The sequence below is a fragment of the Crocuta crocuta genome, unplaced genomic scaffold, assembly GCF_008692635.1.
Source record: "Crocuta crocuta isolate KB4526 unplaced genomic scaffold, BGI_CrCroc_1.0 scaffold189, whole genome shotgun sequence".
NCBI classification, from domain to species: domain Eukaryota; kingdom Metazoa; phylum Chordata; class Mammalia; order Carnivora; family Hyaenidae; genus Crocuta; species Crocuta crocuta.
In genome coordinates, this window is record NW_027551564.1 from 3,146,297 (window position 1) to 3,162,693 (window position 16,397).

The following is a 16,397-nucleotide window of genomic DNA, read 5'->3' on the forward strand; positions in this document are numbered from 1 at the left end:
AGGGAAGGAGTAAGGCATTTAAAAGCGCTTTCCCTGTCCTCCTCTCCGCTCTGGACCCTTTCACTTAAACTTTCAAGATCCACAATCGACGCCAGTAGTAAGCCGCCTTCCTTCTCATTCTCAAGAATCTTGCAGCTTCCGAACCCGGGATTTTTTTAAATGAAAGGAAGGAAGGGAGGAAAGGAAAGGAGGGAGGGAGGAAGGAAGGAAAGGAAAAGCCGTGGCGACCGCACATTTCAAAAGCGCGTTTTCGTTTCTTCTCCCGGCGGACTGTGGCCCTGCCAGGCTGCCGTAGCCGGCCTCGCGCGGCCCCAGTCGCGGCTTGGAGCCGCCGTCGGCGGGACTTCCGTGTTGGCGGGATTCTGAACGCTGCCATGGCTCAGACCGTGCAGAACGTTACATTGTCGCTCACTCTGCCCATCACGTGCCACATTTGCTTGGGGAAGGTAATGGGTGATTCTGGGCACTTGTCGAAACGGGGTCGAGGGTGAAGTCGCTCGCCGGAGCCGAGGGCGGTCTCCGTGTGTGGCGGGGACGGGGAGATCCGTGCAGGCGCTGACCCGCGTCCTCCTCAGGCGCCGGGAGGCCGCGTCCTGGGGGACGGAGGGAACGCGTCGTGATGACTGAGTCTGTCTTTGCGCCTCTTGGAGGGGGATGACAGCGACCTGGGGACTGGAGGGAGGGCCGCCAGGCGGTTCTGTTACCGCCGGCGGCCTCACCCGGCCGACTCCGGTGTCGAAGGAGGCCTCGTCAGTAAGGAATCGCAACAGTTTTACGCCCCCTTTGCCACCTGGGTGGCGTGTAGTGAAGCCCATTAAAGCACGTTTCCTGGGAGTCTGGCCCAAGATCCCTTCGTCTCCTACACAAGTGGAATGTTCTTGTCCTTGGGCCTGCCCGCTGTGCCAATTGGAGAGCCTTTTCCATTTCCAACATCCTTTCCTTTGCTTAACCCTGCCTTTAGAATGTCCTTTGCTCTGGGTTCAAAATTGAAAGGCAAATAAATAGTACCCACCCCTGAGTGGTATTTAGAATGAGAGGCATGGCCTCTTAGAACTATTCAGCGAGGAGACGGAATGCCCGCTTTTTGTGTTACAAGGGGTGTCTAATGTGTTTGTGAAGCTAGCTAGAGTAGTTCTGAATCAGAAACGGAATTTTGAAGCTTCTGATGCCTTCGTCTCCTCTTTCATTTCCGTTTGTGCCTCCCATTTGGTTTTTAAAAGAGCATTTCTTTAACGCATAGGTCAAGAAAGAAGATCCTATGTATGTGCAATCAGACTCCCCCCCCCCCCATTGTTTTTTAGGTTTCTGATGTGTCTATTTACCCTCAAGTGCAGACTGAAACTACGGCCTCGTGTTTGGAATTGAGACATAGAAACTTCACAGAGCAAACGTTGGAGTGCCGGCCAGTATGATTATCTGCCTTAGGTGTTTGGGGGTCTGTGTGAATTTACTGCGTTCAAGCAGTAGCAGGAAGTCGGGCTTGGAAGCAACTGGTAACTCTTGAAATCAGTCAGAATGAAATGCCAAGGAAATAGCAAATGTGCTGTGAGAGCATAGAGGGGATGGCTTGATCAATGCTGACTGGAGAGATCAAGGATGGTGGCGTGGAGGGTGGTGCTTGAGCTGGTGTTTGCTACCACTGCCTACGCACATAGCCAGGAGGGGCAGGAGATGATGTTTATATTTGCTAGTCTACATTTGGCTTCTCACATGAAGCTCCCACAAGTACCAGTTAAATTCTGGGTGCATTTCCTCTGGATGGTAGCATTAAAAGCTGATACAAATACCTTGGGAAATAATTTTCATTTGGTCTTGGTTGAACACATTAATATCTAGTTTCCATTAGTCAACAGGCTGTTGTGCATTTGTGTCGAAAATGTGTTCTGCCTGGTTGATTTCCATACCTGTGCATTTTGTATTTAACAAAAAAGGATACCTAGTAGAATACAGGGATTTGCAGATTACAGAATGTCTTTGTATGCATTTAATTACCTCATTTACTCATTTCACCAGTGCTGTGAAATAGAGAGGGCTGGTTGCCCCATTCTTTTAACATAAGAAAGCTAAGGCTTAGAGTCTCTGGTTTGAACCTCTGTTGTTATTTGTGTCTTCAGTAAATTACTTCCTAAAAGCTCAGGTGAGCTCACCTGTGATAGCAGACCCTCTTGTAGGCTCCCTCCTACCCTCCCTCCCTGGCTCTGTCTCTTTCATTATTGGGCAGCTGTGTTCTAAAATGAAATCTAATAAAATATTAACGATTTGTAAACAGGCATCTTTTCCCGTCTACTAAGGAGGCATAAAGGTGTGGTGGTTGACGGCCTGAGTTGTGTGTTCAGACTGTATGAGTTTTAGTTTCTTCCATTTCCTAGTTGTATGACTTCACACAAGTTACTTAACCTCTCTCAGAACAGTTTCCTTATCTGTAAGGTGGGAACGGTAATAGAAGCAACACTCTTTCTTGCATTCTGGGCATGATTAAATGAAGTAATTCAGTTGTCGTGGTTAGCTAAGGTTGGGACATAATAATATTAAATAAATATTAGCCTTTAGTGTGGGCACTGAGACAGGCCCTCAAATGAGGAAACCAGCCTTTCTAAACTGTTCTTCCCAGTTGCTTTCTGAGAAAGTGTACTCGCTATATGAAGATTTGCTTTCCCAATGGAGTGGGACCTGTTTGTTCTAGAAATTGCCACAGTATATCCAGAGGTTTTGGGTTTTAACTGGTTCCCTATAACTCTTGCCTTTCGTATAATTAAAGGAAATCTGATCTGTTTGGGCCACTTACCCTCCCCCCATAATGGTAATCGTGGGGTACTGGAGATAGCGTGACCCGGGGTAGTACCATGTTTCAATGCCATGTCCACCTCCCTGACACGCATCTCTGGCCGCCTCCGAGATCTGCCTTAAGGTCCTTTTTGACTAGCCCTCTCCCAGATAACCGTTCTTTTGCTGCCCTCATTATTTGTCCAAAAATCTCACCATCAGCAAGACTCTTCTTTTGACTGTTCAACAGAATTAGGAGCCATTATCCCTGAAAGGTCACTGTTTAAAAAAAAAAAAAGTGCATATTACCTTAAGGGAGGAGTTGGGGGGAGAGACCTAAAATCTGCATAGATAATATAGATGTTGAATGGGATGGGGAGGAATAGAGAGGTAAGAATAGTGGAGATGGCCTAAGTACTCACACTGTCGATACTTTGTCTTTTGAATACAAATGTATTTAAAACTGGACAGTTTAGACATTTTGCATTTTCTTCTTTTCTCTGCCTCAGTCTTAAAGGTGGATTCTTTCTACTTAATAATGTTGACCAACCTTGCCAGTATCTCAAGAGCTCTATGTGGCTTGAAGAAGTTAGATACACATCCTGTGGGATGAGTTATGTGTAACATATTTTCTTGCCTATTCTTCCTTAATTTTTTCCTTTTGCCTTGGACTAGAGGGTCAGCAAGCAGAAAGAAATACAGGTTCAGGATATCAGTTAAGTGACATTTTGGTCCTGACACCAGTTGCTACAAACCAGTTATCTCTGGATGATTCCAGTCATTTTTCTCATCAGTTAGGATTCCAGCTGCGAAATCAAATTATTGTTGCATGTTTTTGACTATGTCTGCATTTTTCCATGAGTAACATGTCACCCAATGTAGACCATAGTTAGTTTTATGAAAGGATGAAGGAGGTTCTGAAGTGCCCAACAACTAGACTTCTCCTGCTGTTTAACATTAGTATTCCATTATTCCTCACTTGAGTATAAGTCCAGTTTGGAACTTAAATAAGTATTTAAAAAAACTAGAGTATTTTGAAATTTAGAAAGGAGTTGAAATTGAGGTTCCAATATAAGTAGACTGGAATTGTGTTGGAATGAATGGACATAATCACAAATCTTTAAATACAAACTATTTTTCATTTGGAAGGGAATCAAGCTACAATATTAAGATTTGTACTTATGTAAGGGCAAGCTCTGGCTGAAATAATCCAAAATAAAATCAGCTTCCGTAGGATGTGGAGTGTCTGTCTCTTGCAGTGTCCAATAATAGGGTGGACCATTTCGAGCTAGGGATACTACAGGAAGAATCCCTTCTTTGAGGGAGGCCTTGCTTTCCACCCATATTTGTTGATTAAAAATGTTGACAAGGTAAGGCTAGGTACAAAGCCTTATGCAACTAAATTTGTTAATCAGTGTTCATGAGGGGCAGTTGATTGGCCAGCATGTTATCAACCTCAGTACGTTGAGCCCACATTTGAGTACTGATTGACCCTCTGTTCCCAAGAGTAGATTTAAGAACCAGCCTTGTACATAATTGTCACAAATAATTTACTTTGACAAAAGCCATATGGACTACATTTTTCTCTTTTCCAAATTAAGTTTGAAGAATGCAGACACTTTCAAAAAAGTCCAATATTATGTTTTTATGTACTTAGGGCATAATTTAAAAATCAGCTAAAAAAAGTATTGATATATTCTAATAATTTTAAGATTGGTATGTAATAGCTGACATATTTACTAAAGAAATAAGATTCCTGAAAGCATTCTAGGTGATGATGAAGGGGGGGAGACAAGATGTATTATCTTTTCTTTTACCTAGAAAGAAATGGGAACCTAAACCAGTAGTTATTAAGCAATTTAGTTCTCAGGATCACATAGTTTTAAAGTTTTAGGACCTAACTTTTGGCGCAGAGCCAAAGATTTCTTGAAATCTATCAAGATCAATCCAGAAATTTCATTATGAAGTTTCCAAAACCCCAAATTGAGGAGGAGGAGGAGTTAATACCCATCATTCTTATACCTCAGCCTTCTTTTTCATAGTCTTTCTAGGTCTTTCCTAGTGCAACCCATAAAATTTTGACGTATGTGCAAGAAAGAATATTCTTTGAAGAAAGATGAACTCTCTGGCAAAGATGATAAAAGGCACAGGAATTGACTTGAAGTATAATTACCAGGCCAGTTAGCTAAGTGGCTTTTCCTTCCTGTCACTTCCCTCAGTGGCCTTTTTCTGCAGCCCCTATTGACCCCAAAGTCTTGATCTAAATCTCTTGCTTCTTTCAGGCACGTACCCTCTATTTCTTACTCCCAGATTATTGTTCACTAAGGAAGAAAAAACTATTTCTTAGTTGAAAGAGCACTCAGTGTGCAGTTGGATCACATTGAATGATGGCTAAATACTGGTTCTGCCACTTATAACCTGTGTTATTATTTCTCAGTTTCCACAGCTGAAAATGAATTTGATACTACCAACCCCATTATGTTGTTAGGGAAATATGTGAATATTTTACACCAGTGGTTCTCAGAAGGTTGGGAGTGGATTTCATCCTGCCGGGACATTTGGCAGTGCCTAGAGATGTATCTGATGGTCTCTGGGTGTGCTAGTTGCATCTACTGGGTGGAGCCTGGGGTGCTGCTAGCTAAACAGTATACAGGAGAGATCCCTGTATCAAAAAGTTCTTCAGTCCAGGGGCCCCTGGGTAGCTCGGTGGTTGAGTGTTAGACTCTTGGTTTTGGCTTGGGTCATGATCTCATGGTTTGGTTAGTGGGTTTGAGCCATGTGTCTGGCTGACACGGTGGAACCTGCTTGGTATTCTCTCCCTCTCTCTCTGTCCCTCCTCCACTCACATGTATACTCTCAAAATAAATGAACTTAAAAAAAAAAAACAACCCAAAAAGTTCTTCAGTCCAAAACGTCAGTAGTGCTGAACTTGAGAAATATTGTCCTAATCTAGTGTATAATAACTCCTAATAGGTGAGTCCAGGATGATGTTGATATTAATGAATAACCCATTTTGACTTGACTCCTCTCAGGTACATCTATTTTTTAAGAAAGGAGCTTTGGTGCTAGAGTGGTCTTTTAAAACTGAAACATCTTCAAATAAATAAAATGAAAACTGTATACTAGAATTACAGATTTAAGGTTAATCTTCCTGTACCCAGGACTGCTGCCTGAGGCCCATTCCAGTGAGAGAAGAGCCCACTTTTCTTNTAGTGAGTGGGGGAGGAGCAGAGAGAGACAGAGACACAGAATTTGAAGCAGGCTCCAGGCTCTAAGCTGTCAGCACAGAGCCCGACATGGGTCTTGAATGTACAGGCGGTGAGATAATGACCTGAGCTGAAGTCAGACACTCAACTGAAGAGCCCCGGAAGAGCTCACTTTTCATACCTTGCTTTCTCTTCTCTTCCTCCTCCTCCTCCACCTCCTCTTCCTCACTGGCTTAGGGTGCATTCTCCTACACTATCATTTCAATGTTCTTACCCTCGAGGGGTTTGGAATTGTACATGTCACTTGCCATTGTTGTCTTGCATTTTTATTTCATAAAAATACTGGTTTACTGTTACAGATCTCATTTGAGAGTAAATTGGATATAAAGTTTAATAACATAGGTAAATTAGGACTATTTCTCTATCTCAGGAAGATTTTATTATAGAAAATTATGTTCATGTTTTGGTATTTTATGTACCGGGATCTGGGTAGAGGAAGATGGGTGGACAGGGATTGTGGGAGGGCTAGATGCTTTGTATTTTGCTCTTATAGGTGACAGTCAAATAAATAATAAATAATTTGTTTTAGTAGTTTTTTTTCTTATTTATAGGTTTCTATTCTCCTAAGCTAAATTTAAACCATTGTTTAGAAATAGTCATCTGATAAATACTGGGTCCAAAGAAATGAATTAGTCAATTGTTTCAAAACTCCAACCCAATGAGAGTGATAATATCAGGTATCAAACAGTGAAAATAATTCTCCTGTGGGTGGCATTGCTGGTGGCTCTTAGCAGACAGACTCAAGTAGTCTGCCTGTGGTGGTTCTTGTATATGATTTGTTGTATTAAATGGAAAGGTTTAACTTTTGCTTTTTCACAGTTTGGCAGTGACCATTGACCTTGTGCTTCTTGAGACACTTATAGGAACATTATCTCAGCCTTTCATTTTTGTACATCAGAATTCACTTTTATTAATCTTAGAGTGTCCCAGGCATTAGCTCAGGTGCTGTAGGTGGATACAAGGATGAGCATGTCCCTCTCCTGCCCCCAAGGAGCCGGAACTCTAATAGGGAAAACAGAATGTAAACAATTTTCTAAGTAAAGCACAATGCAGAAAGAAGTGAACATTAAATCAATGCATAAGGAGCGCCCTTATGAAAATCAAAGATCCAGTTAATTCTAAAAGGCATTAATGAAGGCCTTGCAGAAGAAGTAGCATTTGATTTTCATCTTAAAAGCTGGAAGGGAGTCTATTTTCATTGGGGAAGCTGGAGGCCAGCAGGATATATGAAGCTAAGAAATGAGAGGACAATAAACAGGGAGCCTCTACTGTGCCTACTAATTTGGTGAACATCAAGTAGATCTGTGTGTTTGAAGTGTAGGTTATATCAAGTATTGAAATAGAAAATCAGTATTGAAATAGTAGATGAAATGGCTATTTAAGAACCATATTATGTTCTTCTTTGAGTGCTATACTTAAGACTGAAAAGGGAAGAATCATTGCTGTTTTGCAAGAGAGCAGTGAAAGCTACTGTTCCTTATTTTAGAAACGTAGCTCTGGCATCAGTATGAAAGGTGGACAGAACTGAATATTTGGAAGCCAGTAAGCTTGTGAAGAGGTCATTGCAGTAGATCCAAGGGTAAAGGAATGAGAACCTGAACTCACAGAGGTAAAGATGGAAAAGAAGGGATACATGATAGTTAAAAATAAAACAAAACAAAAAAACATTTGGAGGTAGATTTGCCATATTTTGACAATTCTGGGATGTACTTTTTTCACATTATAACTTAAAAATTTTTTTTAATGTCTGTTTATTTTGAGGGAGAAAGAGACAGAGTATGAGTGGGGGAGGGGCAGAGAAAAAGGGAGACACAGAATCCAAAGCAGACTCTGAGCTGTCAGCACAGAGCCCGATGAAGGGCTTGAACTCACGAACCGCGAGATCATGACCTGAGCTGAAGTCAGACGCTTAACCAACTGAGCTTCCCAGACACTCCTTCACATCATAACTTTTTGAAACCTGGCTGTATCTTGCAAGTGATGGCTTGTTACAGTTGTACTTGGCAGCATTTTTCATTCTTTTTTCTTAGTGGTACATAAAATATTGGTGCATCTTAAAATCTCTGGCTTCTTAGACTTGATACATGATACCAGGATTTGGTGAAGGATTGGATGGTGAGGATAAGTGAGTCAGAGATAGCTCTGAGTACTTTAGCCCAAGTAGTGAGGTGGTGCTGCCAAAACCTAGATAAGGAGTGCAGCAGGAGGAGCAGATGTGTGGAGGAGGCCAAGTTTGGTTTTGAACATGTTATGATTAAGGCATCTGTAAGATCCTTCCATGGAGTTGGCGCCTAGACACACAGAGATAGTCATATTGTTACCTTTTCTTCTTTTCTCTTTTCGGATTGTTATGTAGACCTCTCTGTATTTACATCTTTACATTGTTAAATCTTAATGTCTGAATGAAAAGTATACTGAGTTAAACCACTGTTTTCAGAGGCAGAAGCTCATTGTAACTGAAGGGCTTACCCAAGGTCAAACAGCTCAAATGGCAGAGCTGGACTTGGCCCCAGGTTTCTCTCTCAAAGCCAAAGCTCTGCCACTTACTGAGGTCCAGTTACAGAGGATTCTCAGGAGTTGTCATAGGAAAGATGTTAACATCATGTGATACATGAGATTAAGAGAGAAAATAGAACTATGCCAGATAAGATGGCCCCGGGGGGTGGGGGGGAAACATTAGAGAAAGCAGCTGTACCACCTCCGGTATTTTGATTATAAGCATCTCACCCTCTGATCCTCTTTTCATTGTGACTTCTCTCCAGCATTACTTCAGCCTTACCAAGACCAATTCATTGGCTCTATGAATATCGCTTTTTCACTGTCATCATTACCATTCATACACTCATGTCCCTTGTTAGCGAGGTCATTTATTGTCATCATTCTCTGGTCTCTCTCTCTTTCTCCTTGGCAAAAATCCAACTCTGAGTAAACTGGACTGCTCATCTACTTCCTGCCTGAAACCGAACAGGTAAAACTTGGTAAGAAAAATACACATCTGTGTTTATTTGGTCTTAGGTTGTATTCAAAACCATAGATCTCAAATAGGAACTCATCAATGTTTGGCAATCCTGCTACCTGTAAATTACTAGTAAATTTACTTTCTCACTTTTCAGAATAACTGTTTTATCAAGCTGATATCCCTACCCAATTTCTCACTTTGAACTAGTAACCTCACCGCATATTTAATGATGATATATAAGCATTTGTGATAGTTAGACATGATTTCTCTCATTTCCATCAACAGATCTTCCAACGTTTGCATTTGTTCTCACACCCTCAGCCTTCCCTTTCGTTACAACGAAAGACAGATCCCCAGTCCCATAAAAGCCAAAACCTCTGCTTTATGCTTTGGATTTCATTACCTCTTGAGTTCTTTGGGACGTTGCTGCCTATGGCTCTGATGCCTCCTTTTCTTCCTCCATCATTAATATTCCTTCTTTACTGTAACATTCCCATTGGCATTTCTTACCATGGTCTTATTTTTATGCTCACTCCTTTACAGCAAAACATGAAAGAATTGTCTATATTATCTGTCATCACTTCACCTTCCCTGTCTCTCTTTCAGCCTTCAATCAGGTTTCCATACCTATCATTCACTGAAACAGTGCTTGTCAGTAACAGATCACAGTGACTTCCGTGTAATTAAATCCCATAGTCATCGCTCTGTCCATATCAAGCTCATTTTCTTCTTATTTGACACGCTTGGCTACTGTCTTCCTCTTGAAAAACTTTTCTTGGCTTCTATAAGACTAGTTCCCTTTGCTGGTTGCTCCTTCTTTCCCTTCTTCCTCTGCTTACTGGGATGCCTGTCTCCAGCTACTCTGCCCATGGTGGGGATCTCCTCCAGTCCTGTAGCTTTAATTTTTTATGCCAGTGATTCTCAGACTCTGCTTTGTCTATTTAAAAGTCAGGCATCACAGATTTAATATAGCCAAATGAGAATTCTTAATTTCCACCACTTATGAGACTTCTCCTCCTCCATTTTTCTCACTTTAGTTAATGATAGTACCAACCAGTGAGATGTCCAAAACCACTTTTGTAGATTGGGGAGATATTTAACCTTGGTTGTGGGAGCAATTACATAGAAAATACTAATTGCCTTTATGGGGTGCCTGGGTGGCTCAGTTGGTTGAGCATTGACTCTTGATTTTGTCTTAGGTTCTGATCCCAGGGTTGTGGGATTAAGCCCCACCCACATCAGGCTACACACTGAGTATGGAGTCTGCTTAAAATTCCTTCTCTCTCTCTCTCTCTCTCCCCCTCCCTCCCTCCCTCCCTCCCCCTCTTCCTCCCTTCCTCCCCCTCTTCCTCCCTTCCTCCCCCTCTTCCTCCCTCCCCCTCTTCCTCCCTGTAACCCCCCCCACACACTCATGTTCTAACTCTCTATAATAGAAAGGAAGGATGGAAATACTGATTTCCTTTAAATGAGCTTCTAATGAGGGAAGCCTGTAGCAGGTAGGAGACCATCTTGAATCTTCTTAAATGTGCACCGTTTTGTTTTGACCATTGGGTTTCATCCATTTCAGATGAGTTCATGACTTAAAAAAAAAAATTAAATCGCTGCTTTAAAAGCCCAAGGTTATAAGTTTTCTTTCATTATCTGAGTTTCCTAATTTAGAGGTTTATATATTTCTAGGAGTTTTACANGGTATGTGGTTTGAGAAATTTTTTGTTCTTAAAAGATTTCATGACTTGAAGATGAAATTAAAACACCCAAAGATATAAAATGATCTGGACTTGGACGAATCACTTGACCTTTAGGAAAAAAACAGGACCTGTGCAGGAGGTTCCCACTCGTCTGCCTCTTGAAACTCTGACCAGGAATACTTCCTTGATAAACATTCACTCCTTGCTGTTGGTAGGCACACTTTGGAAGAAGAGTTTGAGAAGCTGTCCTTCATAGTCTCATTCATTCATTCTTTCAGATGAGTCCTGTCAAATCATTTGAACTGTATGAATTACAGTTGGTTTCTCTAGAAGTCTAAATGCATGCTGAATTATCTTCTCCGTTAGTTTTCTTATGTTAGTGTTCATAATCAAGAGAGCATCTAAAATGTTTGGGAAGCCAGACAAAGACCAGAGAGTTCTTTCTTTTTCTTTTTTTTAGGTTTATTTATTTATTTTGAAAGAGAGTGTGTGTGTGAGCAGGGGAGTGTCAGAGAGAAAAGGAGAGAGAGAATCTGAATCCCAAGCAGGCGTCACACTGTCAGCACAAAGCCCAGTATGGGGCTCAAACTCATGAATCATAAGATCATGACCTGAGCCGAAACCAAGAGTCAGACACTTAATCAACTGAGCCACCCAGGCACCCCAAGCAGAAAGTTCTTTTCAGTGAGACTTAAAATGATTACCTGCCTGTCGTGGACTGCTGTTCACCTGTGATTTCTTTGAGGGTAAAGGCCCCTTTCAAATTAATGAATGCTCATAGTATCTTTCTGAGGCGGATGTAGAACAGCACAAGTGTTTCCTCCGCAGAAAGTGTTTTGTGGTGGCTCTGTCTCTTCCTTATCTCTCTACTTCCTCTGCTTTCTCTTGATCTTCTGGTCTCTAGTGCAGAAGGACTCTAAAGTGGTATTATTAATAGAACAGGAAAATACTGAAGATTCTATAAAGCGTTTTGAATCCCATAGTAACATTTCCTTGTAAATCAAGTGAAAGCTGAGCATTTTGGTATTATTTTGGTTTTTATTTTAAAATTTTTGCTAGTTGGAGAGTCATTATTCCCTCTGGTAAGTTCCCTAACTAATTAATGTTAAATACAGTCTTAATAGCAATTACTTTAACAATTTTTTTAATACCTACTGTGTGTTAGGCTGTCTTCTAGGCATCAGGGATTTAAGCATGAATGACACGAAAGAAGTTATTGCTCTCATGCAGCTTTCTTTCTAATAGGAGAGATAGACAGTAAATATATAAACAAACTAGTATCAGGTAGAAAGCTGAAGTAATTTCTCTCTTCTATTTTCTGTCTTATAAAATAACTATACACAGTCAAAACACCTGACTGAGCCATTTAATTGCTTCACACTTTGGTTACCTTATTTGTGAGATGTATTTACTGTGTTTACCTCACAGAATTATTTAAAACAAAACAAAAACAGAGAAAGTGTATGTGAAAACCCTTTGTAAAATATAAGACTATATCAATGTAAAGTATTAGTATTTGTGCGTGTTTAAATGAAGTCAGAGATTTGTGTATTTAGTGTATGTCAGTATTTCCGTCAGCACTGTTTGCTGTTTAAATTATAAACCAATGTTTTTATAAATCCTAGATAATTTCCTTTTAAAGCACCTATTCTACTGTACTCTAGAGAAGCAATTTGTTTGCTCTAAACTAAACATACTGGGATTCTAATTATGACTGTTGCCCTGTACTAAAAGTAACGTTTCTTTTTTCAAAGGTACGCCACCCTGTCATATGCATCAACAACCATGTATTTTGTTCAGTTTGTATCGATTTGTGGTTGAAGAATAATAGCCAGTGTCCAGCTTGCAGAGTCCCCATCACTCCTGAAAATCCGTGCAAAGAGATTATTGGTAAGGGCCTACTTTGTAAACATATAGAAACAGATTTGAAATAATCTCTAAATAGTGTATATTTGGTGAAAGATGAAAATAGACAGTTTTCACTGATGTCATTTTGCCAATATCGAAGTACTAATAGGACTTGGAACTAACAAATTTGAAGGAGAAATCAGAGATTATTCCAAGGTTACTTTCTAGGGTACCTGGGTAAAATCTGGTAGAGGAATATTTTTCCACTGTGAACTTTGATGATGAAAATAATTTGAATGTGTTTCCCTAGCTTCTCTTCACATCTTTTTCCTGCCTTTATTCATTCCTATATAAGTTGATACCTCATAAATTCTCCCAAGTAAAATAGTAGGCATCCTTGTATTTGGGTAGAATGTCCTGAAAAACAGCATCTGTAAAATGCCTTTGTGATCATGATACTAAGAAGTACAAAGAAAATAACCGTAGCATAGAGAAAGAGCTCTCAGGCAGAATTCATTTTGAGTGTACTTGTATTGAGTTATGGGCATACAGTTAGTGCTGTGACTCATAATCCATTGTAACTGGGTTATTAGATCAGTAAAAAGACACATTAATCTTTTCATTTGTGTTACCAGTATGTAGGTATGTTTGAATACATTGGTTATGATAATATATATATCATATATGATGATGATATACCCATATGATATATATAGGTAAATATTTGAAAATTGTATGAAATTTAAATTGGTATATGGATAATATATTACATAATTATTGGTTAAATATAAATATAATCATTGGTTTTATATTATTTAACATTTGATATTCAAATTTCACAGTAGTATAAATGTGATAATTGACAAAGTATAGCCTTTGCTTTCATTGAATTTACTGTAATAAGATACACAGATAAGTAAACATACTTGATATTTTATTGAAGGCATTTCTTATGGCATTATTTGATATTTATCTTTTCCCAAGATCGAGATAGAGAAAACACCTAGGTAGCAGCCCCCAAGTATGTAGAAATCAAGCTGCAGAACTATATAAAATAATAAGAAAAAAAGTTTATCTTTGTTTTCATACTACCTAAATGAGAATGAGAGTTAATTTTTTTTTCTTGTAGGAGGAACAAGTGAAAGTGAACCTATGCTAAGCCATACAGTCAGGAAGCACCTTCGGAAAACTAGACTTGAGTTACTCCACAAAGAATATGAGGTAAATAATAATTACAATTTAAAATGAGGACAGCATTGAACTCAAGGTAAAACTGAGCTATCTCGGTCTCTGGACTTCTTAGAGTAAACATCCAATGAAATTTTATTTTATCTTATTTTATTATTTCTTAATGTTTGTTTCTGAGAGAGACAGAGAGAGACAGAGCGTGACAGAGTACAAGCAGGGGAGGGGCAAAGATAGAGGAAGACGTAGAATCTGAAACAGGCTCTAGGCTCCAAGCCGTTAGCACAGAGCCCTATGTAGAGCTCAAGCTCACGAACCATGAGATCATGACCTAAGCTGAAGTCAGACACTTAACCAACTGAGCCACCCAGGTCCCTAAAATCTTATTTTAAATGCCAATTTAAATATATCGTATTTGAGGGGCACTTGACTGGCTCAGTCAGTAGAGCATTGCAACTTTTGATCTCAGGGTTGTAAGTTCAAGGCCCATGTTGGGTGGGGAGCCTACTAAAAAAATATCTTTTTTGATAAATATTTTTTCTTTTCCCTTTTCTATTTCAAATAGAAGACAGGAACAAATACTAGCATTTCTTTTTTCCTTTCTTTAATTTCAAATTTGTCAACAGACATCATTTTGTAAGTATTTGCTCCCTCAAGAAGTTGAGAAGCAAAGGAAACTCCCTTGTGAAAGTCAGTCTTCCAGCTCCCACAAGGCATTATAATTGCTCTGGTAAACAGTGGCTATCACCTTCATTCCATTTGGTTTGTCTATAAATTCACTGATAATTTATGCTCATTGGTTTTGGTAAAGTAAATATACCTATGTCAGCTACTAACAAAGAGATTTTGGTGTGAAATATGCCATTTTCTAATTTTTTACATGTTAACCAGTGATTTTTTTTAAATAAAAATTGTATATATTTAAGGGGCACAACATGGTGTTTTGATATACATATCCATAGTGAATGGTTGCATTGGTCAAGTTAATAAACATAGACATCTCCTCAGATACTTTTTTATTTTTGTGGTGTGAGCCCCTGAAATATGCCCTGCTAGCAAATTTCCAGTATTCAGTACAGTATTAACTATATAGTCATCGTGCTGTACATGGTATCTACACTCTAGATCTCCAGACTTACTCATCCTGCGTGACAATAACATTGTACATATTGACCCACCTCCCCATTTGCCCCACCTCCCCACCCTAGGTAACCACTGCTTAACTCTCTGCTTGTATGTATTCAGCATTTTTAGATAATCACATATAAGTAAGATCATGCAGTAGTTTTCTTTCTTATGAAGGGGATTTGACATGGTAATGCAAATTTTCCAAATTAGTTTCATGCTCATGGCATACGTACGTTTTTGAATAGTAACCATTAAGGCCAGTTGTTATTTTATGTTGACTAAGGACGGATATTATTAATCTCTTATTTTGACACAAAATATTTTTTAACTATTATTATTTTTTAATGTTTACTTACTTATCTTTAACTTTTATTTGAGAGACAGAGCACAAGCTAGGGGAGAGGTAGAGAGGGAGACACAGAGTCTGAAGCAGGCTCTAAGCTGTGAGCTGTTAGCACAGAGTCTGATGTGGGGCTTGAACCCATGAACTATGAGATCATGACCTGAGCTGAAGTAGGACGCTTAACTGACTGAGCCACCCAGGTGCCCCAGTGCATGTTTATTTTTGAGAGAGAGAGAGCGAGTGAGCAAGAGAGAGCGAGCACGTGCAAGCAGGGGAGGATAGAGAGAGAGAGATGGAGAGAGACATAGAATCTGAAGAAGGCTCCAGGCTCTGAGCTGTCAGCAAAGAGCCTGACGCGGGGCTTGAACTGACAAACTGTGAGATCATGACCTGAGCCAACCAGGCGCCCTCTGACACCAAATATTTTAAACTGTATGCATGGAAACTGCTTCAGTTGCCTCAAAAAACTTTTGAAATAAAGTGGGGCATAAATGAATAATTGTATAAATGTTCATTCATATATGTTTTCCTATTCTGTTTGTTTATTCATTAATATATTAATTTCAACAAAGTGATTTTCTTATTTTATAATGCAGTCGTACTGTCTGTATTAATTCTAAAATGTATTCTTAAGTACTTAATATTTATCATACTTAGGTCCTAATCAGATTAACCTTTTAAGAGTTCACTGGCTTTATTTTCTAACAACAGAATTTCTAGCAATCTTAGTTTAAGAGGAAATATCTATTATAGATTAATAAGTGGTATCACAAAAAAGAGTTCTAGATCAAATGTTTAGTAATTGGATTTAAGATAATAAGCAGTTCCAGATGGGGAAAATTAATGCTTGACATAATCATAGTGGTAATGGAAGAACCAGAATGTAGAAAAGTTAAAGTAAAATTAAAAATTATACATATTATTCTGAAATGGAAAGTGGAAGGAAATGGTGTACAGTTATACTCCTACTTCAAATGCAGAAGCAAAAATGTAAACAACAAACAGACCTATTATGACCTTGATCAACACGGTCTTTTTTTAATTCCCCTCACTAAAGCAATTAAAATGCCTAAGAATTTTCTTCTGAGGAATCTACTTCCTTGTTGAATTCATGTGACTTGTCATATTTTCTGGATATATCCAATAAAATCAAAGATTTGAGTTTTTCATTTTTTTAACAACAAGCTTTAAATTAAAGCTTGTTTAAAGCTTTCGTT

The 16,397-nt window shown here is 39.3% G+C and overlaps 1 protein-coding gene across 2 annotated transcripts in view; it reads left to right on the forward strand.

The window, feature by feature from the left end:
- The first annotated feature begins 343 nt into the window (after positions 1 to 343).
- The window catches only part of OBI1 (ORC ubiquitin ligase 1), a 40,355-nt gene continuing 24,301 nt past the window's right edge, over positions 344 to 16,397 (forward strand). Inside the window, exons 1-4 of one of the 2 annotated variants that reach the window (XM_077750064.1) lie at positions 344 to 446; positions 1,302 to 1,406; positions 12,431 to 12,566; positions 13,654 to 13,745. In XM_077750064.1, the coding sequence (XP_077606190.1) occupies positions 375 to 446; positions 1,302 to 1,406; positions 12,431 to 12,566; positions 13,654 to 13,745 (405 nt within the window). In that variant the 5' untranslated portion in view covers positions 344 to 374. The remainder of the gene's footprint in view (positions 447 to 1,301; positions 1,407 to 12,430; positions 12,567 to 13,653; positions 13,746 to 16,397) is intronic. The other variant, XM_077750065.1, reaches the window with a different exon arrangement.